Genomic DNA, 26,807 nt, shown 5'->3' with positions numbered 1-26,807 from the left:
GACTGGGACTCTGGTCTGTACCCTCTGCCCGCCCATTGGACTGGGACTCTGGTCCGTGCCCTCTGCCCGCCCATTGGACTGGGACTCTGGTCCGTGCCCTCTGCCTGCCCATTGGACTGGGACTCTGGTCCGTGCCCTCTGCCCCCGCTCATTGGACTGGGACTCTGGTCCGTGCCCTCTGCCCGCCTCTTGGACTGGGACTCTGATCCATGCCCTCTGCCCGCCTCTTGGACTGGGACTCTGGTCAGTGCCCTCTGCCCGCCTCTTGGACTGCCACTTGAGCCCATTTCTGCTTTACTGTTGGACACCAGATCTTGCTTTCCTCCATTCACCTTTTCCCTCCTGTATTTCAGGTAACTTTAATCCAGAGATCCCCAAGTTGGAGAAGAGCATTAGTGGGACGAGCCCGAAGCGAGAACACTTACATTTGACGGTGGCCGTCTCTCTGCTCCTAATGACTCTCTTGGCGTCTTAGTTTTCTTGTTTCAGGCTGAAGACCTCGGAGAAATGAATGCAATCTCCACATTCAGAACTCTGTAAGGACTGTGCAGGTTGGGGAGCGGCTGATGGGAGGAGGAGCAGCGTCCTTAATCTCATTTATTTTTTTTTTTTTTAACAAAAATCTTTTTTTTTTTTATTAAGACTAAACCTACGGCACTAAAATCACAACCCTGACACTAGTGGACACTATCGAGGTCTTGTGATTTCTTGAATAATGTCATTGAGCAGACAGGACCAAGGAGCTGCTGCCTAGAGCTTGTGATCCACAGGGCCCTGCTCTGCCCCGGCCCACAACATACAACTGGCGGCCACACCTATGGGCTGTTATTACTTGAGTGCCTATGCCCGTTAGGTTCCTGCGAGGATAGGATGCACGCCGAGTGCCGGACCTTGGGGTGACAACAGACCATCGTTTTAGTCAGCCTTACAATCCCCTGAGTTGGTTTTTTCCATTCCTCCTGGACATGTTGCCCTTTGGTTCTTTTCTGGATGCCCTTGTGATCTCTTGCCCAGATTACCGCCAGCCTCATGGATTTTCCTGGCCAAGTGCATTGAGCACAGTAGCAGAACCCTTTACCAAATGTTTGGCTCTAACACTTTCTGGTGCCATATTGTGTACTTTTCCTTCCCAAGGTCCTCAGACACCTTATATCAATAAGCCAACCTGATTCAATGGATGATAAAACTGCAAAACACCGGAAGAGGTGGAAGTACCAGACCTGCAGTGATGGCCACTGTTCCTTCTGGATGTCCAGGCTCAGAATTAGGATTAGCTTCCAGGCTTCTGTGGGTCCAGGACTAGCAATGGACAGTCATTAAACCAATGTTCCCTATGTGAGATGTAGCAGAGCCTGGACGCAGCAGACAGAGCGCCCTCAGCTGGTCACAGCTCCACGACAACTGTCCCACAACTCTACAGAGATGAGAGGAAATTGCACTAAATTACCCCAGACCCCTCCACCGGGGACATCCACTGCTCGATAGTCAATACCCTGGGAATTCTTGATGGACAGCTAGGGAACCAGCGCATCCGTAATACAGCAGGACCCCACTGTACAGAGCCGAACGGGGAGAGCAGCATGCAGGAGACAGAATGGCGTTGTAAATACATATCTATCTATATTTTATGTATACCATCCCTGTGATGACGTATACATTGTCCCTTCTGACTGAACTGTAAATTCAAATGTTGTCTTCTATGAAGGCAAGTCTCCACCTATGCAATGCACAGACACTTTGAGAATAAATATCAGACTGACCTTTTTATGAACGGCATCGGCTGTGATTTTCATATAATGCTGTAAACCTAGAAAATGAATAAAAGAATAAACCTGACTAGTCACTTGTACTTGCAGGGGAGGGTGAGGAACAAGTTGCAAGTACCAAGGGGCGGGGCGATGTAGCTGACCAGAGAGGACGCATGGGAAGAGAGCTCCTATAATCCTGATCTTATCCTGGCAATTTACACCCGGTTACCTGATCCATTTACTCACTAACCTGTTGCTGTGACAGGAGACACCATCTGGAGGCTGCAGATTCCCACTGGAGCTATTCTCTGACTCCTGCACGGCGTTGCTGGATCTCCTGAGGCTGGAGAGAGTGGAGCAGCAGCCATCTTCCCTACAGCATGCATTTCCACAGTGAGCAGCAGAGCATGACTCCAGAGAGCAGTGAGGAGTGACAGATTTATGGCCAGAGGTGAAGACCCAGGAGTGGTGAGCACAGGGAGTTAATCCCTTAGCTTAGCTTAGGGGCCGGTGGTTGTGTGGGAGACTTTAACCCATAGAGTGCTGGAGGGTCTGGAGTGTGTGCCTTGAAAAACGGGCCCTGCAGATTTTTCCTGACACATGAAAACAAATAAGTGACACATATTGAAGTCCCCACGCTGCGCAGGCCTGCATCATCCTGATAAATAAACCCTGAGTGCTGTGCTGCCCTGGGACTCCCTTCATTCTTATTATCCACCATATAAGTGGCTGTTTTCCGGCTCTCTGGACGTGGTGAGGAAGTGGAGACAGACATATTACTAAATATACATTATAAAGGCACAGATTCAGACGCACGGGGGCACGATAAGAGAGGGGTGCAGAATCAGCAAATCCCCAGTGTATCAATATGAGTCCCTCTAAACAAAGTGGAGCTATTGACAAACTTAAGGAGTTCGCAAGGGGTGGTCAGGCAGATGCCCCTAAAGCCAAGAGAAATGCCACCCCAAAAGGTCAGGCACTATTGGATGACGGGTCAGAGGATAAAGATGATTTAACCCTGAGGCAGGTGTATGAACAGCTTCTACAAGCAATTTCTACAAGCAACAGCTCCCTCACAGGGAAGATTGAGCAGGTACATTCAGAGGTGGGCCTCCTGCGTCAGGACATGCAATCCCTGAGGGCCCGAACAGCGGAAGTCGAGACGCGAGTGTCTGAACTGGAGGATCAAACTGTAACACTCAAAACAAAAGTGACAACAATGGCCGGATCGGCAAATGCATGGCGCCAAAAAGCAGACGATCTGGAGAACCGCATGCGTCGAAACAATATACGAATCATAGGACTGCCAGAGCGCTCGGAAGGTCAGCATCCGGAACAATTCCTGGAGGAGTGGCTGAAATGTAATCTCGGAGATGAGTTCTCCTCGACATTTGCGGTGGAGAGGGCGCACAGAGTTCCAACGAGGCCTCCTATTCCAGGCGCGCCACCACGTCCCTTTTTAGCAAGGATGCTCAACTACAGAGATAGAGACACAGCACTCCGTCTGGCCCGACAGAAGAGCCCACTCAAGTTCAATAATGCTGCGCTCTCGATCTTTCCGGACTTTTCGGTGGACCTCCAGAAACAGAGGGCCCACTTTATGGAGGTGAAGAACAAAAATTAAGGTATTCTCCCAAATTAAGCAAGTCAAGGCCCAACTGGTGGTACTGGTAGAGACTCACCTCACACGGGACACAGCCAGACTAGTAAACAAACCGTGGGTACAATGGTCGGCACATGCGTTCCACACCAGCTACTCCAGGGGTGTCTCTCTATTGGTCCATAGACATATCCGTTGGGAAGTGAAGGTGGTGAGGCATGACCCGGAGGGGCGATTTGTGTTTATATATGCGTCTATAAACTCTAGAGATTATGTGCTGTTATGTATTTACAACCCCCCGCCAGCTCGCATCTCCATTCTTAAACAAGCAATGAGCTTTGCCCTCAATTATCCAGATGCTTATGTGTTATGTATGGGGGATTTTAATCTTGTGATGGATGAGGAGCAGGACAGGTTTCGGATGGATGGAGGGGGACAACATTCGGCCACACACTTGACTGATTTGCAGCAATGCGCGGAGGGAGGTGGGTGGATTGACCTTTGGCGACTCCGGCATCCTAACACCCGAGAATATACATGTCATTCTTCTACTAGACGCACGCTGTCCCGACTAGATTATATGTTTGGGTCGAGCAATATCGCAACCTGGGTGGATGACGTGGTACACGGGGTCAGGGGCATATCAGATCACAGCCCAGTGATTCTTACTATGAAGACTAACCAAGGTGTTGGTAAACCCTTTTGGAGGTTAAACCCCTTTTGGCTAAAACTAATAGATCAAAGTGATAGAACTCTGACCCAAATAGAGGATTTCCTGGAAGCCAACCCTAAACCCTGGAATATTAACTTGGTGTGGGACACCCTTAAAGCCTACCTTAGAGGGTGTTTGTCTTCAACCATAACATATCTTAAAAGAGTGACTAAAACTGAGGATGATATAGTAGAGGGGAGACTTAGGGACTTAGAGGCAATATATATATCGGCCCCAACCGATGGAAATAGGGCGGCCTGGATGCAATCATATAGGTTATATATGCAGCACTCTGAGACCAAGTCCAAACGCAAATTGTTCTTTACCCGACAATCATATTTTGAGCTTGGAAATCAATCCAGTAAATTATTGGCATATATGGCTAGGCAACACAACACTTCAAATACAATATTGGGTATACGGAGGATGGATGGCTCAATAGCTACATCCCCTGAGGATATTTTAGAGTGCTTTTGTGAATACTATAAAACCCTATACACATCTAGAAATCCTCATGGAGTTCAAAGTTGCGTGACATATTTGTAGGATTTGGAGTTTCCCACTTTGAGTGAATCACAACGGGAGTCTCTGGAGGCGGACATCACACTGGATGAAGTGATTACTGCCATCTCGGATATGGCTAGGGGGAAATCCCCGGGTCCAGATGGCCTTCCCATAGAATTCTATAGTAAATATTGTGACGTATTGGCCCCGATTCTTTTAGAGGTTTTCTCACATTTTTCAGCCGGCGACTCTCTACCTGCCTCCTTGTACGAAGCACATATAGTCATGTTGAGGAAGGAGGGTAAAGACCCACTAGACTGCGGTTCATACCGTCCTATATCCCTAGTTAACGTGGATTACAAGATATTTACCAAAATACTGGCGTCCAGGCTTAATTCAGTCATATTGAGTATAGTTCACCCAGATCAAACCGGATTTATGCCTGGGAAAAACACCTCTATAAATATAAGACGGGTCCAGTCCATAGTGCAATATAGCACACTGGTCCAGGAGAACGAGTGGGCCTTGGCCTCGCTGGACGCGGCCAAGGCATTTGACTCGGTAGAATGGCCATTTTTATTTGCCTGCCTCCACAGATTCACTTTTGGGCCTAAATTCAGTAACTGGATTCATATGTTGTATAGGTCCCCGACGACCAGGATACTAGTCAATGGTGCTATGTCTACACCCTTCGCATTGAACCGGGGCACAAGACAGGGATGCCCTCTGTCTCCAGCATTGTTTGCACTAGTTATTGAAGCTTTGGCAATTAGAATCCGCTCTCATCCACAGATCACTGGAATCACTATAGCCGACCGAACAGATCAAATAGGATTGTATGCGGATGACATGGTTGTCTTCTGAGATCGAGTGCAAGAGACTCTACCGGTGGTTATAGACACAATAGATACATTTGGGGAGTTTTCGGGACTACGCATCAACTGGGATAAGTCGGCTTTGATGCCATTAATGCATGGGTCTGGAATTTCAATGGAGGGTAGGTCACCTTTGCAAGTGGTAACTAGCTTTAAATACCTGGGAATACACATACAGAAAGACCATACACTAGACCTGCAGACGAGTATAACCCCACTTCTGGAGCACGTTAAACTTAAATATAACTTGTGGAGCAAGCTACCCTTGTCAGTGGTTGGCAGAATAAATTTAATCAAAATGATATTACTTCCAAAGCTTAGTTATACACTACAACATAGTGCAGTATCAGTACCCAAGTCCTTCTTCTCAATGTTGAACTCGCTTACTACCTCTTTCATATGGGGGAAATCCAGACCCAAACTTCGGTTATCCATTTTACAGAGATCCAAAAGACTGGGAGGGATGGCTTTACCGGAGTTCTTCCTCTACTACCTCGCGGGACAGCTTAGGGCACTAGAGACTTGGATGCCTGGATGTCAGCTGCCAAACTCTGAGAGTCACTTGGCACACGCGGCTGGGACTGATTGTTTAGTGGGTTTTCTGGAATCAGAAGGACTGAGAACACCACGGCAATTACCCCTCCTCAGGTTGGCAAGATTAGTCTGGCGACAAGCCAAGAGGGTGGTACACTTCGAAGGGGTGGTGGCGGAACTCCCATTATGGGGGAATAGCCACTTCCATACTCTGAGAGATCACCCCTCGGCGCAATTCTGGGCCACTCACAGCGTCAGTACATTAGGTGATCTTTTTGTCCCGGGAACCACAACCTTCAAGTCCTTTGAACAAGTCCAGATTGAATATAATGTTCCAAGATCACAATTCTTTAGATACCTGCAGATTCGCACAGCGATTCAATCCCACATACAGAAAATTGGAGTGAGGAAATTGATATCATCACTTCCTATGATAGGTATTCTAAAATCACAAGGACCTCGAGGCCTCATCTCAGCTATATATACTTACCTGTTGTCAGTGGGGGTGGAGTCTGACCCCTTGCCAGCCCAGGATAGATGGAAATCTCTAATTCCCTCTCTACAGGGAGAGGAATGGGAAGAGATATTGGAATCTCCGACTGCGGTATCCCCTTCGGTTAATAATAAATTGATTCAATGCTACATTGTCCACCAGGCATACCTTACTCCAACTCGATTATTTAGTATGGGCCGTTCTCGTACATCGGAGTGCCCGAGGTGTCATCTCTCAGGGGCAAATTTCATACATATGATTTGGAGCTGTCCCAATATATCTTCGTACTGGCGGGGAGTGACATCTCTGCTGACATCGATTGTGTCGATTCCTGTTTTGTGTGACCCTTTGATATGCCTGTTTGGGGTGGTGGAGGAAGAGTCCTGGGATCATTACATGACAATATTCCTCAGAGAGGCATTGTTTCTGGCTAGGAAATTAATAGCTCTGAGGTGGATGGGAGATTCGAATCCAACTGTGAGGTCCTGGGTTAAACTAGTCAATGCAACCATAGTCTATGAGCGGGTGGTATATTATAATAGGGGGTGCCCGGGAAAATTTAACAAAATCTGGGGTTTGTGGAATTCTTCTCCAGACACACTTGCGGAGGTTTGAGGGAGATTATGCGGATAATGGTGGTTCCCGTTAGATGTTGGGATATGAAACACTGTCCAATGGTATATTGAGGTATAATAATGCAATGTGGCTGTTGTTGTTCTTTCTTTCTTCCTTTTTCTATTCCTCTTTCTATCTTGTTTTCAAAATATGTCATGCTGATAGTTACAGCTGTTCTTATGCTCAATATAAAATTAGATATATATGCAAATGATAAGAAGTATGGATAATAACATTGTTCTATCTTAAGTGCTAAAGATATTGTGGACTTTATATGACTGTTTATTGTTATATTTAAATATTACTATCTATATACGGAGCTATCTTTATATGGCAAATGTCAGTTGTACCATGTTTGAAATTGTTAATAAAACGAAGTTTAAAAAAAAAAAAGGTGCAAGTACCAGCCCGACATCAACCCTGTCCTCACCCGTGGCTCAATGTTGGCTTATACCCAACACCTCAACGGTCTCCGCTCACCTCTCATCGGGAATACCCAATACTTCCCTGGTCCTCGCTCACCTCTCGTCGGAATACCCAACACCTCCATGGTGCCCGCTCGTCGGGAATACCCATCATGGCCACGGCTCTCGTCGGAAATACCAAACACCTTCACGGCCACGGCTCTCCTCTCGTCGGGAATACCCAACACCTCCACTGCTACGGCTCTCCTCTCGTCGGGAATACCCAACACCTCGACTGCCACCATGCCTCCACTGTATTCTTCTTGCCATATCCATGGTCCCCATGTCCCTCTCGCCTAGAACACCCGACACATGCAAGGTCCCCCTGCTCCACTCGCCTAGAACACCCCACATATGCGAGGTCCCCCTGCTCCACTCGCCTAGAACACCCCACACATGCGAGGTCCCCCTGCTCCACTCGCCTAGAACACCCCACACATGCGAGGTCCCCCTGCTCCACTCGCCTAGAACACCCCACACATGCGAGGTCCCTCTGCTCATGTGCAATACATGACATCTATTATCCCAGCACCTTTGTTCGTCTAGGGTACACAACACTTCAATGGGAGCATGGATGGTTCTTGCACCCCTCTCACCTGCCATAACACTTAGGGTAAATCTATATATTGTGTTCCTTTTTCCTGTAATGACTTCTGGTGTAAATCTATGTATTCCTCTATCCTATAATATCACAAATTTGAGGTAAACAGATGGTCCTCATGTTGCACTGTCTTTCACACCTGTACACAACCTCTGCCTGCGCTCTCGCTCCCAGGTCAGGAATTTCAATGCTGCCTCCTTCCACCCACAGTCTGGGAAAATCTGATGCCCTCACTTCTCTTAAAAAGCTGATAAACTGCGCCCTTCATTCACCTCAGTATGTTCGGGACCTGCATGATCTCTGTCTACTGCAGCAGTAGCTGAAGTGACCAGTAGAGGGCACCATGATCAGTCTACTGCAGGAGGTGTCACCAGCAGAGGGCACCATAATCTGTCTACTGCATACCGTGTTTCCCCGAAAATAAGACGTCCCCCGAAAATAAGACATAGCAGGAGTATTCAGGGATGCTTTAATATAAGACATCCCCTGAAAATAAAACATAGCTGAGGTCAATAATGAAGTGTCATGCAGCGGTGAAAGAGTTAAAGACACTGCAGGACACTTCATTATAGGCAGCGGACACCCCCAGAAGAGAGAAGAAAGAAGAAAGAAGACCCCCGATCATACTCACAAGACGCCGACCGGGAGCAGGTGAGCGCATCAAGGTCCTGCAGCGGCGGAACACACACACACACGCACATAAGAACAGACACACACACATCAGATCACACTCACTCTCACACACACATCAGATCGCATCCACACACTCACAACATCCAGCGATATCGCTTGCTTCTCGGCGGCGATACTCTGCGTGCAGTGACCTTCCAGGACCTGCAGGAGGATCACATGGCCGGAAGCATGTGGTATCTCTGGATGTTGTGATTGTGTAAGCGTGTATGTGCGATATCGTCAATGTGTGTGTAAGTGTATGCGATCGGATGTGTGCGTGTATGCTGTCTGATGTGTGAGTGTGTGAGTGTATGCGATCGGATCGGTGAGTGTCGGCAGAGGAGCACGGCGTGCAGTACAGCTGCTGGGATCGTGGGGTGGGTGGGAAGAAGTGGGGTGGGTGTGTGTGTGAGTGAGTGTGACCTGATGTGTGTGTTTGTGAGATCTGATGTCAGCCAGACGCAGGGGAGCACAGCTGCAGAGAGATCACAGGGAGAAGTGTGTGTGTGTCTGTGTGTGTGTGAGAGAGATCTGATGTCAGCCAGACGCAGGGGAGCACAGCTGCAGAGAGATCACAGGGAGAAGTGTGTGCGTGTGATCTGATGTCAGCCAGACGCAGGGGAGCACAGCTGCAGGGAGATCACAGGAAGAAGTGTGTGTGTGTGTGTGTGTGTGTGATCTGATGTCAGCCAGACGCAGGGGAGCACAGCTGCAGAGAGATCACAGGGAAAAGTGTGTGTGTGTGTGTGTGTGTGTGTGTGTGTGTGATCTGATGTCAGCCAGACGCAGGGGAGCACAGCTGCAGAGAGATCACAGGGAGAAGTGTGTGTCTGTGTGTGTGAGAGAGATCTGATGTCAGCCAGACGCAGGGGAGCACAGCTGCAGAGAGATCACAGGGAGAAGTGTGTGTGTGTGTGTGTGTGTGTGTGTGAGAGAGATCTGATGTCAGCCAGACGCAGGGGAGCACAGCTGCAGAGAGATCACAGGGAGAAGTGTGTGCGTGTGATCTGATGTCAGCCAGACGCAGGGGAGCACAGCTGCAGGGAGATCACAGGCAGAAGTGTGTGTGTGTGTGTGTGTGTGATCTGATGTCAGCCAGACGCAGGGGAGCACAGCTGCAGAGAGATCACAGGGAAAAGTGTGTGTGTGTGTGTGTGTGTGTGTGTGATCTGATGTCAGCCAGACGCAGGGGAGCACAGCTGCAGAGAGATCACAGGGAGAAGTGTGTGTCTGTGTGTGTGAGAGAGATCTGATGTCAGCCAGACGCAGGGGAGCACAGCTGCAGAGAGATCACAGGGAGAAGTGTGTGTGTGTGTGTGTGTGTGTGTGTGAGAGAGATCTGATGTCAGCCAGACGCAGGGGAGCACAGCTGCAGAGAGATCACAGGGAGAAGTGTGTGCGTGTGATCTGATGTCAGCCAGACGCAGGGGAGCACAGCTGCAGGGAGATCACAGGCAGAAGTGTGTGAGTGTGTGTGTGTGTGTGTGTGTGATCTGATGTCAGCCAGATGCAGGGGAGCACAGCTGCAGAGAGATCACAGGGAGAAGTGTGTGTGTGTGTGTGAGAGAGATCTGATGTCAGCCAGACGCAGGGGAGCACAGCTGCAGAGAGATCACAGGGAGAAGTGTGTGTGTGTGTGAGAGAGATCTGATGTCAGCCAGACGCAGGGGAGCACAGCTGCAGAGAGATCACAGGGAGAAGTGTGTGCGTGTGATCTGATGTCAGCCAGACGCAGGGGAGCACAGCTGCAGGGAGATCACAGGAAGAAGTGTGTGTGTGTGTGTGTGTGTGTGATCTGATGTCAGCCAGACGCAGGGGAGCACAGCTGCAGAGAGATCACAGGGAAAAGTGTGTGTGTGTCTGTGTGTGTCTGTGTGTGTGTGTGTGTGTGTGTGTGTGTGTGAGATCTGATGTCAGCCAGACGCAGGGGAGCACAGCTGCAGAGAGATCACAGGGAGAAAAGTGTGTGTGTGTGTGTGTGTGTGTGTGAGCGAGATCTGATGTCACCCAGACGCAGGGGAGCACAGCTGCAGGGAGGTGTGTGTGTGTGTTCGTTCTGATGTCAGCCAGACGCAGGGGAGGCGTGCAGCATATCTGATGGGAGATCACAGAAGGATCTGGGAGCCATACAGACGCCCTGGGCTGGTAAGTATGACGATCCTGGGATGGGAGGGGTCTGCTTTTTGTGGGGGATAAACTTACCCCCAACCATGTCTCCTCGAGAATAAGACACCCCCCTGAAAATAAGACATAGTGCTTTTTGAGGGCAAAAAAAAAATATAGGACAGTGTGTCTTATTTTCGGGGAAACGGTAGTAGCTAATATCACCAGCAGAGGGCACAGTTATCTGTCTACTGTAGCTGATATCACCAGCAGAGGGCACAATGATCTATCTACTGTAGCAGTAGTTGTCACCGGCAGATGGCACAATGATCGGTCTACTGTAGCAGTAGCTGATGTCACCAGCAGAAGGCACCATGAATTTGTCTACTGCAGCAGTAGCTGATGTCATCAGCAGAGGGCACCGTGATCTGTCTGCTGTAGCATGAAGTGTCACCAGCAGAGGGCACCATGATTTCAGTCTGCAGCAGTAGCTGATGTCACAAGTAGAGGGCACCGTGATCTCAGTCTGCTGTAGCACGAAGTGTCACCAGCAGAGGGCACCATGATTTGTCTACTGCAGGAATAGCAATAGCTGATGTCACCAGCAGAGGGCACCATGATTTGTCTACTGCAGCAATAGCTTATATCACCAGCAGAAGGCACCATGATTTGTCTACTGCAGCAGTAGCTAATGTCATCAGCAGAGGGCACCATGATCTCAGTCTACTGTTGTAGTTGTCACCAGCAGAGGGCACCATGCTGTAGCAGTAGGTATCACCAGTAGAGGGCACAATGATCCGAGTCTAGTGCAGCAGTAGTTTGTCACCAGCAGAGAGACCATGATTTGAGTTTACTGTAGGTGTAACCAGCAGACGGGTGGAATGATCATGGTTGCAGGGACTGTGATTTGAGCCTAGGGGTGCAGAGGTCCCGCCAACCTCAACGCCTGCTTCAGCTGGATGTGTATCTCCGGGCCCATCGGGTCCCTACGCTGTAAACTGCGGCGGTGTTGAGGCGAACATGTATGCCGACTGCTTAAGAAGATGAATATTCACTGCTCTCCACGCCCTTAATCCCGCCCACATCTTTTCACTGAAGCTGAGGTGGGCGGTATTATGGGCGTGTAGAACAGTGAATATTCATTTTATTTACTAGCCGCATATGTGATCACCAAGTCGCCGGCTTCCTGCAGCTGCGGGGCGATCGTCTGCTGCTATTGAAGAGAACGATTTCACTGCTCTGCACACCCATAATCCCAGGCGTGTGGGGAAGTGAATGTGCCAACAGCTGACGCAGGTGCAAGTGACGTCATGTGCTGCGCCACGAACACACTGAAGTCAGTTCCCAAGCATGCCATTATTAAAGGAGGAGATCTAGGGGAGGTGAATATACCGTGTTTCTGTCGCGGGCGGGGAGGAGGGTGTCAGCACACTACGCTCACCCCTTCTGCTCAGGTCCGGCGGCTGCTGCTCAGTGGTGGCTCGAGCTGTGGGCCGGATCCCGGGGGTTCTCGAGCGGCACTCCTCGCCCGTGAGTGAAAGGGGGGTTTGTTGGGTGTGGGAATTGTTTATTGTCCGTGACGCCACCCACGGTTGTGGTGATTTCACCACCGCTGCTAAATATGGGGATCCCGGGGATGGTGATGCGGAGCAGCCAGGTGTTGTGTTGCCCCTCCGTGGGTAGGGGTTGGTGATCCCGGGGCCCGGTGATGAGATGGGAGATGCAGGGCCTGGTGGGCGCAGGGACGCGGGGGCAGCGCTGTGCCTTGCGGCACTGTGGTACTCACTCAGCCTGAGACGTTGACACAGTTTTACGGTAAACCACACGGCTGGAAAGACGGTTCCCACGGACGGCTGCACTTGCTCTCCCAGTAGGTGACGGTGATGTCCCTTTTCCTTGCACCTTTGTTTCTGTGTTGGTAGCGATGGGTTCCTACCGGTAACCCGCTCCCCGACTACAAGCTGGACCGGAGGAGCTCTACTCTTTGCCCGCAGGCGCTGGCCCAGAGAAACTGGTGCCTTGGCGGTGGCGGTGTTTCTACTGTAATGGTTGGGCTGTTGCCTTCAATCGGGACTTGGTTGTTGGGGGATCTGCGTCCCCTTCACTGACGGATTTGGCAAATTATGGCGACTCCTAGCCTTGCCGGGGTCCGAGAGGCCCCTGCCCTGGTGCTGACTGTCCTTTGGTACGCTGCTCCAGACCGCCGGGCCACTACCCGTCCGCGGTCCTTCCAGGAACTTCCAAACGGTCACCCCTCCAGACAGTCACCGCCGTTGCTGACCTTGCTGACCCTGTCCTGCACACAGCTGGACTCACTTCAGGCTTTCTTTCTGTCACCTTTCACCTTTCTTCCACTTCTCCTACTCCTCCTTTACCACTTCCACTTCACTTTCTTTCACTTTCACCTCCTAAACTCATCTGCTTGTTTACTCCTTCACGTCCCTCACTGGACTGACTGGTTTTCCCGCCCCCAGAGCTGTGAACTCCTCGGTGGGTGGAGCCAACTGCCTGGCCCACCCCCTGGTGTGAACATCAGCCTCTGGAGGAAGGCAACGCAAGTGTGAAAGTACCCTTAATAAAAAAAAAAAAAGATTTTTGTACAAAAAAAAAAATAAATAAATGAGATTATGTGCGCACAGTGCGTTTTTCGCGGCGTTTTTGCGCGTTTTTCGGGTGCGTTTTTGCTCAGAAAACTGCATGACTTGGCTTCCCCAGCAAAGTCTATGAGTTTTCATTTTTGCTGTCCGCACACATGTTTTTTTTCAGCTGCGTTTTTGTGGTGCCACAAAAATGCAGCATGTCAATTATTCCCGCGTTTTTCACTGTGCTTTTCATCCATTGAGTTCAATGGGATGTTGAAAGACGCAATGAGAAACGCAAATAGCTGCGTTTTGGTGCGTTTCTAAGACCAAAAACGCAGCTATAAACGCAGGAGGTGGGTAGTAAAGTGACATGTACAGGAAGAGGATTCCTTCTGTCAGTAAATACAGAAGCGTGAATCCTCCCGGTACCGTCACCGCCACTTCCACGTCCCGTCCTGTGCATGTAAGCTGCCGTGCGGCGCCATGTTCGGGCAGGAGGTGGAAGCGGCTGCGAAAACAAAAGTTAAAAGTAGAAAAAAAAAAAAAGTTATACTCACCTGTCTGCAGACTCCCGGTGCCATGCCCGCTCCCAGCTCCTCTCACGGTATCGCCAGCCCCGCTCCGGCTGTGTGCAGACGGCCGGGAAACCTCCGATGGATGCAGGACCTGGCGATGGATCACCTGATGCAGTCACCTGACGCATCAGCTGATCGTAAGTATCGCGGTGACGCGGGCGCCCGGCCGGTATCAGCGGATGCGTCAGGAGAGTTCATCCCTGATTACCGGCAGCTGCTGCAGCGATCGGACGGGATCAGACTCCCGCCCCATCGCTCCAGGAGCTGCCGGTAATCAGGACATAAGTGAGTATTATTATTATTTTTTTTTTTTGCACCGATGCATCAGCTGATTGTATAATCGGCTTTTATACAATCAGCTGATGTGTGATGTGATTCAGGCACTTGATCCTGACACATCATCTGATCGCTTTGCCTTCCAGCAAACCGATCAGATGATATTGGATCCGGATTGGACGGCGCGGGACCCTGACCCAGGATTACTGCGGAGGGGGGTTCTTTATTTCAATAAAGATGGAGTCACTAATTGTGTTGTGTTTTATTTCTAATAAAAATATTTTTCTGTGTTGTGGTTTTTTTTTATCTTTACTAGAAATTCATGGTGGCCATGTCTAATATTGGCGTGACACCATGAATTTCGGGCTTAGGGCTAGCTGATAATGGAGTTAGGGCTAGCTGTATATTATTACCTAGCTAGCCACCCGGCTTCAGGGCAGCTGGAAGAGTTGGATACAGCGCCAGAAGATGGCGCTTCTATGAAAGCGCCATTTTCTGGGGTGGCTGCGGGACTGCAATTCACAGCGGGGGTGCCCAGAAAGCATGGGCACCCTGCACTGTGGATTCCAATCCCCAGCTGCCTAGTTGTACCCGGCTGGACTCAAAAATTGGGCGAAGCTCACGTCATTTTTTTTAAAAATTATTTCATGAAATTCATGAAATAATTTAAAAAAAAGGGCTTCCCTATATTTTTGGTTCCCAGCCGGGTACAAATAGGCAGCTGGGGGTTGGGGGCAGCCCGTACCTGCCTGCTGTACCCGGCTAGCATACAAAAATATGGCGAAGCCCACGTCATTTTTTTTGTTTGGGGGGGCAAAGAAATCCTGCATACAGTCCTGGAAGGAGGATGCTGAGCCTTGTAGTTCGACAGCTGCTGTCTGCTCTTCTGCATACACTATTGGATGGAGGATGCTGAGCCTTGTAGGTCTGCTCCCCCTGACTCTCCCTCAAGCATTCAGTCCTGGATGGAGCATGCTGAGCCTTGTAGTTCTGCAGCTGTCTGCTCTTCTGCATACACTAGTGGAGAATGAAGAACACATTGAAGAAGGAAATGACATCAGACCTTTTTTTTTTGTTCACTGATAAAAAAACGCAGCAAAACGCAGAGATCAAAAACGCAGCAAAACGCAGCCAACAACGCACCAAATCGCGGCAAAAACGCATGCGTTTTTTCGACGCAGGTGCGTTTTTGTGCGTTTTTAGCGGCCAAAAACGCACAAAAACGCAGCGTCAAAAAGACGCAGTGTGCGCACATAGCCTAAGGACGCTGCTCCTCCTCCCATCAGCCGCTCCCCAACCTGCACAGTCCTTACAGAGTTCTGAATGTGGAGATTGCATTCATTTCTCCGAGGTGTTCAGCCTGAAACAAGAAAACTAAAACGCCAAGAGAGTCATTAGGAGCAGAGAGACGGCCACCGTCAAATGTAAGTGTTCTCGCTTCGGGCTCGTCCCACTAATGCTCTTCTCCAACTTGGGGATCTCTGGATTAAAGTTACCTGAAATACAGGAGGGAAAAGGTGAATGGAGGAAAGCAAGATCTGGTGTCCAACAGTAAAGCAGAAATGAGCTCAAGTGGCAGTCCAAGAGGCGGGCAGAGGGCACGGACCAGAGTCCCAGTCCAAGAGGCGGGCAGAGGGCACGGACCAGAGTCCCAGTCCAAGAGGTGGGCAGAGGGCACGGACCAGACTCCCAGTCCAAGAGGCGGGCAGAGGGCACGGACCAGAGTCCCAGTCCAATGAGCGGGGGCAGAGGGCACGGACCAGAGTCCCAGTCCAATGGGCTGGCAGAGGGCACGGACCAGAGTCCCAGTCCAAGAGGCGGGCAGAGGGCACGGACCAGAGTCCCAATCCAATGAGCGGGGGCAGAGGGCACGGACCAGAGTCCCAGTCCAATGGGCGGGCAGAGGGCACAGACCAGGTTCCCAGTCCAAGAGGCGGGCAGAGGGCACGGACCAGAGTCCCAGTCCAAGAGGCGGGCAGAGGGCATGGACCAGAGTCCCAGTCCAAGAGGCGGGCAGAGGGCACGGACCAGAGTCCCAGTCCAAGAGGCGAGCAGAGGGCACGGACCAGAGTCCCAGTCCAAGAGGCGGGCAGAGGGCACGGACCAGAGTCCCAGTTCAAGAGGCGGGCAGAGGGTACGGACCAGAGTGTCAGTCCAAGATGCGGGCAAAGGGCAAGGGCCAGAGTCCCAGTCCAAGATGCGGGCAAAGGGCAAGGGCCCCGGTTGCAGTCCGAGATATGGGTGGAGGGCAGGGGCCGAGGTCAGTCAGGGGATGTAGAGCGTGAAAAAGGTGATTGATGTAGGAAGGTGGAGAGTGAAGGTAGACGAGTGGGATCGTCCATGTGATGTCTGCAGAGGACTTAAACACCAGAGGGGACTAGCGAGACTGAACAACATGTCCCTTGAACACAAAAGTACATTTAAGCCAAGAGGAGACAGCAGATGGAGGTGACCGTCCAGTATGTAGGTCACAATATACATGGCGGCCGCCTACAAGATGCACATTAGACAAGGGTTTACTTACACAACACCCAAGGAGGTTTATATTTATGACAGGAGCAGCAGTGTCTTCGGGAGCCCAAAAACATTAAGCTCAGAGTCGCCCTGTGACACCGTCGTGCGGGCGGCAATAACAGCTAAACACGATGAAGGGAAGCAACTCGTGTGATTATCTGGCCGGCCAGGAACAATCCAATCTACATTCCAACAGCACCAATGAAGCTGGTGTCTTAGTCCCGGGTAGTCAGAGCTCAATCACTAATCCAGTCAAACACTTGGCTGCAATTTCCGAATCTTTCGGGACGACACCGGGCACAAGTAGCAGGTGCCTGCAGACTACCATATTTGATGGGTGTGATGGCCTGTCATGGATGAGGCACGAGACCACTCTGCGGGTCATCAACTACCGATCTGCATCTATGGGCACCTCCTGTAGAATATGATCCGGACACCAGCATGTGAGGAAGTGTGAGAAACTGCTATGAGTCGACCATCCTGCAGGGGGAGACAGCGCACCACGAGTGAGCAGCAGGGCTGTGGAGTCGGTAAGCTAAACCTTCGACTCAGACTCTTCAATTTCCCTTGCACCGACTCAGACTCCACCACTCCGACTCCTACATATATTGCTTATAGTTAGGTGAAAAATTTATTGTAGGACATCAACATGTGTATGTGATCATCAGACATTTAATTTTTATGATACAATAATCAAGATATTTTAATAGAACATAAAATATATTTATCGGATACAACTTTAGAACACAAAAAACTAATAAATTGTAAATATGTAATACAATATGTAATATACAGTAGACTACATATATATCTTGTGTAATATATATACACACACACTGTATAATTATATATTATATATATTACATATTTACAATTTATTAGTTTGTGTTCTAAAGTTGTATTACAATAAATATATTTTATGTTCTATCTAAATATCTTGATTATTGTATCATAAAAATGATTAAATGTCTGATGTTCACATTATACTACAATATATTTTTCACTTAAATATGAGCATTATGCTAAATATTTAGTATGTTTTTGATGAAAAATGTTGTTTGCCACTTACATAGTGCATTATCTATATATATATATATATATATATCTATATAACACTATGTAGGTGGCAAAAAACAGTTTTCAACAAAAACATAGTAAATAACATTTGTGTAGTCTATGAATTTGTTGTAAGAAATAGAATTGCCTCCATCAGATCCTCCTTCACAGATGACCTGATCTGACCTAATATTAAGGCTAGAGAACATCCTCTACAGTAACTTGGGTTGGAGGCAAAGCAATAACCACATGAGCAACATCTCTAACAATTTCCGGGTATAAAGGAATTGCCTCATGCACAGTCAGTTTTGATGAACGGTTGAATTTTTCTATTTCTTTGAGAGCAAGTGAAACATTTTACTGAAATCTGGCCAATCTGCTGCTATAGGAGACGGAGGGAAATCTTTTTCCTTGCGGCAACACTTTGCTGCTTCATGTCATCCAAATACTTCTCAAAGTTAAACTCCTCATCTGATGAGGATGAAGATATGGCAGCAGTAGCACTGTCAGGACCCAAGTCCTCTTGCGCCTGGCAGTCCTGTAGCCGCTCATCCTAACTGCTACCTCATTCAAAGCTTCTTTTCCTTTAGTAAGCTGTTGATCATCAAGCAGTATACGAAGACTTGGGTCCACATAAACAGCTGTCAGAAGAATTTTATTTTCCAATAGCTGTGTATCTCTCCGTTTCATTGAAGCAGAAATGCCATCTGCGATTAAACCTCCTCTTTGGGACAGGCAAAATAGCAAGTTCTTCCACTCCCGTATGAAAATGCCAGGAGTTAAATCCTCAGCTTGTAATTTTTAGTCACGGTAAATGGGTGATTAAGCAATTCCTTCAATTTAGCCACCTGTGTCCAATGACCTTCATTTAAGGTTACTTGAGGGTTTACCATATCTATAAGAAATGATTTTAGTTCAAGCAATCGCTCAGTCATTAAATAAGTGCTGCCTCACCGAGTGGCTTGATCAACAATTGCCCCTTTCCCAGCACATTTCTTCAAGATGGAATCAATTTTAGGGGTTCTGGCGGCAATAACCAACTTCCTCACTTTTCCAATTAGATATCCAGCATGTCCGCCCAGTTTCACACATCCGGCTTTTCACCAGTTTGGCGGATGCGGCGCACGCCAGTATAGTACGATACAGTACAGTGGCAACACCACAACTTCCGGGTCACATGACAGCATGTGACCGGCGTTTGTCGCGCTGCCACTGTACTGTATACACTGTACTGGAGTGCGCCGCATCCGCCAAACCGGTGAAAAGCCGGATGTGTGAAACCGGCGTCCCGGTCTTGCAGACTCTTTCATTGCCAGCTGCAGCGTGTGCACAACACAGCGCATGTGATGAATAGGAAAGTGTTTTGAAGCAGCTTCAACAAGATCATCTAATCCTAAAGTATCATTTTGCTGTTCTTCTGTTGTAATATCTGTTTGTGCCTCCGTTACATGAGCAGCGCTGTGGCTCCATCTCACACATACTAAATCCTAAATTTTCTTCTAGCTGTTGTTCATTACTCTCATTCATCAGTTTAATTGTACTTATCAAATTTGAAGCATTGTCCTTTACAATAGCAAGAACCTGTTCTTTTTTGAGTTGGTAATCTTGCAGAACTTTTTCCACTAAGGCCTGGAGAAGCTGGCTGCTGTGGCTGCTTTACTATCTGTTACTGCCAGTGTCTTGCTAACAATTTATTTCTTCTTTACAAACATCGAATATTGATGGCAAAATAATTCAGTGAAATGCAGTAACTCTGGGCATCCCAGCAAAGGCAATGGGTGACAAGATAGGACATTCAGACACAGCGTTTTGTGAGGATCCTCACAAAGAATGAGCAGTCAGCTTGTGTGGCCTTTTTCTAATGCTTTTTTATGAGCTCAAAAACCTTTCAGGTGATGCAGTTTTTTAAAAAGCTGATCTGCTTTTGCAGCTGACAAATGTATCCTCAAAAAACGCAGCAAAAACGCTGTGTGTGAATGTAGCCTTAGATCAGGAACAGAACAGCCATTTATAGGACATTTCATAACTTTCCCAAATTCCTATGAAAAAATATTCAACACATTCTGCATTGCACTACTGTGCCCAATTTATTATATATTCTAGGAGTCGGAGCCGGTTCATTTTATACCGACTCCGACTCCATCAAAATGAGCTGCGACTTCGGCTCCATCAAAATTAGCTCCGACTCCGGCTCCGACTCCATCAAAATTAGCTCCGACTCCACGACTCCAACTCCACAGCCCTGGTGAGCAGAATCACCTAGGTCTTCAATCTTCACCTCTGGTCCTATCGTGAATTGGGGCAGGGTGGGAGCGTGCTTCTCTCCAGAATGAGCCGCTATGGGGGAAGGACGACACCATTACCACGCGCCTGACGTAGTCCTGACAACAGTAAGCAATCACCATCCCCCCAGGTCCCAGGTTTTAAACACTTACTGGTTGCGCAGCACACGGACACTTTCATCTTCAGGCACGAGTGCCGGTGGTTGTGGGTTGGTGTTGCTGGAAAAAGAAAAAAAAACAAAAAACAATAAGAATGGGTGCAATGTAAAAATTAAGACTAAAATACCAGGAGGAACAACTGAAGGGTTCAACTGAGTATCAGCAGGAGGGATCCTGTAAGGGGACCGGGGATGTCCATCCACCGGACGACAGATGACTGCATCGGGAGCCTCCACCTGCCTGCTGTGATTAGTGCCCCCTCACATGTGACTTGGGAGTGAGGCCATCCCCCTTACATCCGGCAGAATTTGGGGTGCGAGGAGCCCATACATCAGCCGGACAGATCCCACAATCCGGTGTGAGCCTTCGCTCTGGGGTAGATGGATGGCAGTGATCACTCGCAGACTCAGAGGCAGCGGCTCCTCCTGTGTCAGTGAGCAACATCCACTGCACTGATCACATGTGCAATTCTATATTTTGACCACTAGGGTGAGATATGCACCAGTCTTATTACACCGCTGTGTACAGGCATCCGTATTACAGGACAGTGCAGGCATGCAATACATGGTGCACAAACCCAGAGTCAGATGACACGTCCTCCATCTAACAAACGCAAGGTAAGACGCTCCCCTGTCGGAGGCTGCAGGCGGCTCACCACTGGGCTAAAATGTAACGCCTTGGTTCTGTTCCTGGGACACTGAGATCTCCAGCGCGCTTGCTGAATGTACTTGATGGCCCCAATGCGGCTCTACCCTCCGGTACTCACAGATGTAGTAGTAGTGTCCCGCGTGGAACTCGTACCCCAGAGAAAAGGCGCTGTACCGCTGAAACTTCTCCGAGAACTTGATGGGGCTGTGTGGGGAGTGCGGCCGGTTACATTCCCAGCGCTTGAAGCCATGGCTGGTGTTGCAGGAGTGGTAGCCCTCATAATTCACCATGTACAGGATATACTGCTCCATCCGGTGATCCGCCATCGTATCGTTATAATGTGGGCAGTAAATGTCAAGGTAGTCGTTAACATTCACCTGAACCGTGTAGTCATTGCGCCGCAAACTGGAAGGAAAAAAAAAGACATTAGTCCCATCAGCCGAGCCACCCCGCAGAGCAGGGACCCCTTCATCCTCCCCGCAGGAGCCGACCCCCGGGATATCCTGATCCCCAAACACCACACCATCTTTACACCAGAAGCCAGATAGAGTCTGCTGAAAAGCTTCTGACAGGCCGCCTCTGGTCACGTGTGTCCGTCCGGTGTATAGCTTCTGCCTCCGGAAGCCACACAAAGTATTACACTTTTAAAAAAGTGTAACCCCTCCCCTCTGCCTATACACCCTCCCGTGGATCACGGGCTCCTCAGTTTTGGTGCAAAAGCAGGAAGGAGAAAACTTATAAATTGGTCTAGGGTAAATGCAATCCGAAGGATGTTCGGAGAACTGAAAACCATGAACCAAAAGAACAATTCAACATGAACAACATGTGTACACAAAAGAACAACCAGCCCGAAGGGTACAGGGGCGGGTGCTGGGTCTCCCAATAGGAGCTAGAAGAAAAGGAATTTACGGTAAGTAAACAAAATTCCCTTCTTCTTTGTCGCTCCATTGGGAGACCCAGACAATTGGGATGTCCAAGAGCAGTCCCTGGGTGGGTAAAAGAATACCTCAATAAAAAAGAGCCGAAAAAAACGGCCCCCTCTTACAGGTGGGCAACCGCCGCCTGAAGGACTCGCCTACCTAGACTGGCGTCTGCCGAAGCATAGGTATGCACTTGATAGTGTTTCGTGAAAGTGTGCAGACTAGACCACGTAGCTGCCTGACACACCTGCTGAGCCGTAGCCCGGTGCCGCAAAGCCCAGGACGCACCCACAGCTCTGGTAGAATGGGCTTTCAGCCCTGAAGGAAGCGGAAGCCCAGCAGAACAGTAGGCTTCGAGAATCGGTTCCTTGATCCACCGAGCCAAGGTTGACTTGGAAGCCTGCGAACCCTTACGCTGGCCAGCGACAAGGACAAAGAGCGCATCTGAACGACGCAGGGGCGCCGTGCGAGACACGTAGAGCCGGAGTGCTCTCACTAGATCCAAAGAGTGCAAATCCTTTTCACACTGGTGAATTGGATTAGGGCAAAATGAAGGTAAGGAGATATCCTGATTGAGATGAAAAGGAGATACCACCTTAGGGAGAAATTCCGGGACCGGACGCAGGACCACCTTATCCTGGTGAAACACCAGGAAGGGGGCTTTGCATGACAGCGCTGCTAGCTCAGACACTCTCCGAAGTGATGTGACTGCCACTAGGAAGGCCACCTTCTGCGAAAGACGTGATAGAGAGACATCCCGCAGCGGCTCGAAAGGTGGTTTCTGAAGAGCCGTTAGCACCCTGTTAAGATCCCAGGGTTCCAGCGGACGCTTGTAAGGTGGGACTATGTGGCAAACTCCCTGCAGGAACGTGCGAACCAAGCGGAAGCCTGGCTAGACGCTTTTGAAAAAACACGGAGAGCGCCGATACTTGGCCCTTGAGAGAGCCGAGTGACAAACCCTTGTCCATTCCGGATTGAAGGAATGAAAGAAAAGTGGGTAAGGCAAACGGCCATGGAGGAAGATCATTAGTAGCGCACCAGGATAGGAAGATTTGCCAAGACCTATAAAAGATCTTGGCGGACGTAGGCTTCCTGGCCTGTCTCATGGTGGCAATGACATCCTGAGATAACCCTGAAGACGCTAGGAGCCAGGACTCAATGGCCTCACAGTCAGGTTGAGGGCCACAGAATTCAGATGGAAAAACGGGCCTTGTGACAGCAAGTCTGGGCGGTCTGGAAGCGCCCACGGTTGACCCACCGTGAGATGCCACAGATCCGGGTACCACGACCGCCTCGGCCAGTCTGGAGCGACGAGAATGGCGCGACGGCAGTCGGACCTGATCTTGCGTAGTACTCTGGGCAGCATCGCCAGAGGAGGAAACACATAAGGCAGTCGAAACTGCGACCAATCCTGAACTAACGCGTCTGCCGCCAGAGCTCTGTGATCCTGAGACCGTGCCATGAATGCCGGGACTTTGTTGTTGTGCCGTGCCCCAGCGGCGACAGATCTCCCGAAACACGTCTGGGTGTAGAGACCATTCCCCCGCGTCCATGCCCTGACGACTGAGAAAATCTGCTTCCCAGTTTTCTACGCCCGGGATGTGAACTGCGGAGATGGTGGAGGCTGTGGCTTCCACCCACTGCAGAATCCGTCGGACTTCCTGGAAGGCTTGACGACTGCGAGTGCCGCCTTGGTGGTTGATGTATGCGACGGCAGTGGCGTTGTCCGACTGGATACGGATCTGCCTGCCCTCCAGCCACCGATGAAAAGCCAATAGGGCTAGATACACTGCCCTTATCTCCAGAATATTGATCTGAAGGGATGACTCTATCGGAGTCCAGGTTCCCTGAGCCCTGTGGTGGAGAAAAACCGCTCCCCAACCTGACAGGCTCGCGTCCGTGGTGACCACAGCCCAGGTTGGGGGTAGGAAGGATTTTCCCTGCGACAGAGAATTGGGAAGGAGCCACCACTGAAGTGACGTCTTGGTTGCAAGGGAAAGAGAGACGTTCCTGTCGAGGGAAGCCGTACTCTTGTCCCATTTGCGGAGAATGTCCCATTGGAGTGGCCGAAGATGGAATTGCGCGAACGGGACTGCCTCTATAGCTGCCACCATCTTCCCCAGGAAGTGCATGAGGCGCCTTAAGGGGTGTGACTGACTCCGAAGAAGGGATTGCACCCCTGCCTGCAAAGAAAGCTGTTTGTCGCTCGGATGCTTGACTAACGCTTGCTGGGTATGAAACTCCATCCCAAGGTACGTCAGTGATTGGGTCGGTGTCAACGTGGATTTCGGGAAGTTGATGATCCACCCGAACCGCTGGAGAGTCGCCAGAGCGACAGATAGACTTTGTTGACACGCCACCCGAGACGGGGCCCTGACTAGGAGATCGTCCAGGTAGGGAATCACCGAGTGGCCCTGAGAATGCAGGACCGCCACAACGGATGCCATGACTTTTGTGAAAACCCGTGGGGCTGTCGCCAAGCCGAAAGGCAATGCCACGAACTGGAGGTGTTCGTCCCCGATGGCGAAACGCAGGAAACGTTGATGCTCGGGTGCAATCGGTACATGGAGATAAGCATCCTTGATGTCAATCGATGCTAGGAAGTCTCCTTGTGACATCGAGGCGATGACCGAGCGGAGAGATTCCATGCGGAACCGTCTGGTTCTCACATGTCTGTTGAGTAGCTTGAGGTCCAGAACGGGACGGAATGACCCGTCCTTTTTTGGCACCACGAACAAGTTGGAGTAAAATCCGCGACCACGTTCCTGAAGGGGAACGGGGATCACGACTCCTTCCATCTTTAGAGTGGCCACTGCCTGAAAAAGTGCGTCGGCCTGAGCGGGGGGGCGGAGAGGTTCTGAAGAAACGATCAGCAGGACGAGAGCTGAACTCTATCCTGTAACCATGAGACAGAATGTCTCTCACCCATCGGTCTTGAACATGTGGCCACCAGGCGTCGCCAAAGCGGGAGAGCCTGCCACCGACCAAGGATGCGGCTGGGGGAGGCCGAGAGTCATGAGGAAGCCGTCTTGGAGGCAGTGCGTCCTGCGGCCTTTTGTGGGCGAGACTTGGATCGCCACGCATAGGAGTTCCTCTGGCCTTTCTCCGGCCTGTTGGACGAAGAGGATTGGGACTTGGCGGAGGGACAAAAGGACCGAAATTTCGATTGAATTTTTCTCTGTTGAGGTCTCTTAGGTTTGGCCTGGGGTAAGGAGGAATCCTTTCCTTTGGATTCCTTAATAATCTCATCCAATCGTTCGCCAAACAAACGGTCGCCAGAAAACGGCAAACCGGTTAAGAACCTCTTGGAAGCCGAGTCTGCCTTCCATTCGCGCAGCCACATGGCCCTGCGGACTGCCACAGAGTTAGCGGATGCTACAGCCGTACGGCTAGCAGAGTCCAGGACGGCGTTCATGGCGTAGGACGAAAAAGCTGACGCCTGAGAGGTCAAAGACGCAACTTGCGGAGCAGAATTACGTGTGACAGCATTAATCTCAGTCAGACAAGCCGAGATAGCTTGGAGTGCCCACACGGCTGCAAAGGCCGGGGCAAAAGACGCGCCCATGGCCTCATAGATGGACTTCACCAGGAGCTCTATCTGTCTGTCAGTGGTATCCTTTAGGGATGAGCCATCTGCAACCGACACCACGGATCTAGCCGCCAATCTGGAGACTGGAGGATCCACTTTGGGACAGTGAGCCCAACCCTTAACGACTTCAGATGGGAAGGGGTAACGCGTGTCAGTGTTTCTCCTGCTGAGACGCCGCCTCCTCTACAGGAGGAGGCGGGGGAGAGAGATCCAACACCTGGTTGATGGACGAGATAAGATCATTTACTAAGGCGTCCCCTTCAGGTGTATCAAGGTTAAGACCGATGGGTGAGAGACGTGTCTCCTGCCCTAATACACCACCCCCATCATCAGCCCCCACACAGCGCTCCTGCCCTAATACACCCCCATCATCAGCCCCCACAGGGCGCTCCTGCCCTAATACACCACCATCCCCCATCAGCCCCCACAGGGCGCTCCTGACCTAATATACCACCACCACCCCATCATCAGCCCCACACAGCGCTCCTGCCCTAATACACCCCCACCCCCATCATCAGCCCCCACACGGCGCTCCTGCCCTAATACACCACCACCCCCCATCATCAGCCCTCACACGGCGCTCCTGCCCTAATATACTGTCAGGGCCGGGAAGGCTTGTAGGCCCAGGGGGTGGATCCACTGGACCTTGCACCCCACCGGAGGGCAGGGTACACGGCAGCCGGAGCACCGGCGTGGCAGGGACAAGTATAAGCAGGTCACCAGAGTCACAGAGTTCTTTAGGACAGTAAAGTAAACAGGCACAGGTACCAGGGAGCAAAGACACGAAGTCAGCAGGACACGGCACCAGAGGACCTGAGCACCTAGCTCATAAGACTATGCTACAAGACACGTTGATCAGGCCCCGCCCACATGGAAAGGAAAGTTTTATATACCCAGCACAGCCCTATGTCATTTCCTGCTTCAGGTGTGCTGAGCCCATAAGACCAGGAGAGTGGGCGCGGCCTGGTCCTATACAGAACCATGAGGCTAAGACTCAGAGTCAGACTCCTGAGACCAGGAACAGGACTCAGGGGAGCAAGAGCGGGAGCGGCAGCCATGACCAGTGGACACGTGGACTGGATCAGTGAGCAAGGAGCGGTGGTGCGATGGCGATACTGGATCAGTGGGTACGGAGCGGTGGTGCGATGCAGGGACCGGCTCAGTGGGTAAGGAGTGGTGCTGGGACACGGGGAGCGTGACAGTACCCCCCCCTGAAGCCCCCCTCCCCGCGGCCGGGACATGTAGGCGCGCCGAAGAGGGGCAGCAATGTACTTCCGGGACAACC

At 50.3% G+C, this 26,807-nt stretch overlaps 1 protein-coding gene across 1 annotated transcript in view; it reads right to left on the bottom strand.

Moving 5' to 3' along the window:
- Positions 1–15,728: 15,728 nt before the first annotated feature.
- LOC142302487 (ephrin-A3-like) overlaps positions 15,729–26,807 on the bottom strand; it is a 40,759-nt gene continuing 29,680 nt past the window's right edge. Inside the window, exons 2-5 of the mRNA XM_075343560.1 lie at positions 21,132–21,418; positions 20,360–20,425; positions 20,184–20,261; positions 15,729–15,850 (exon numbers count right to left, since the gene is read on the bottom strand). Coding sequence (XP_075199675.1) covers positions 15,729–15,850; positions 20,184–20,261; positions 20,360–20,425; positions 21,132–21,418 — 553 coding nt within the window. The remainder of the gene's footprint in view (positions 15,851–20,183; positions 20,262–20,359; positions 20,426–21,131; positions 21,419–26,807) is intronic.

The sequence above is a fragment of the Anomaloglossus baeobatrachus genome, chromosome 4 (assembly GCF_048569485.1).
Source record: "Anomaloglossus baeobatrachus isolate aAnoBae1 chromosome 4, aAnoBae1.hap1, whole genome shotgun sequence".
Lineage (NCBI taxonomy): Eukaryota > Metazoa > Chordata > Amphibia > Anura > Aromobatidae > Anomaloglossus > Anomaloglossus baeobatrachus.
Note: the sequence above shows the minus strand (reverse complement) of the source record. Positions and strands in the feature narration are given on the sequence as shown.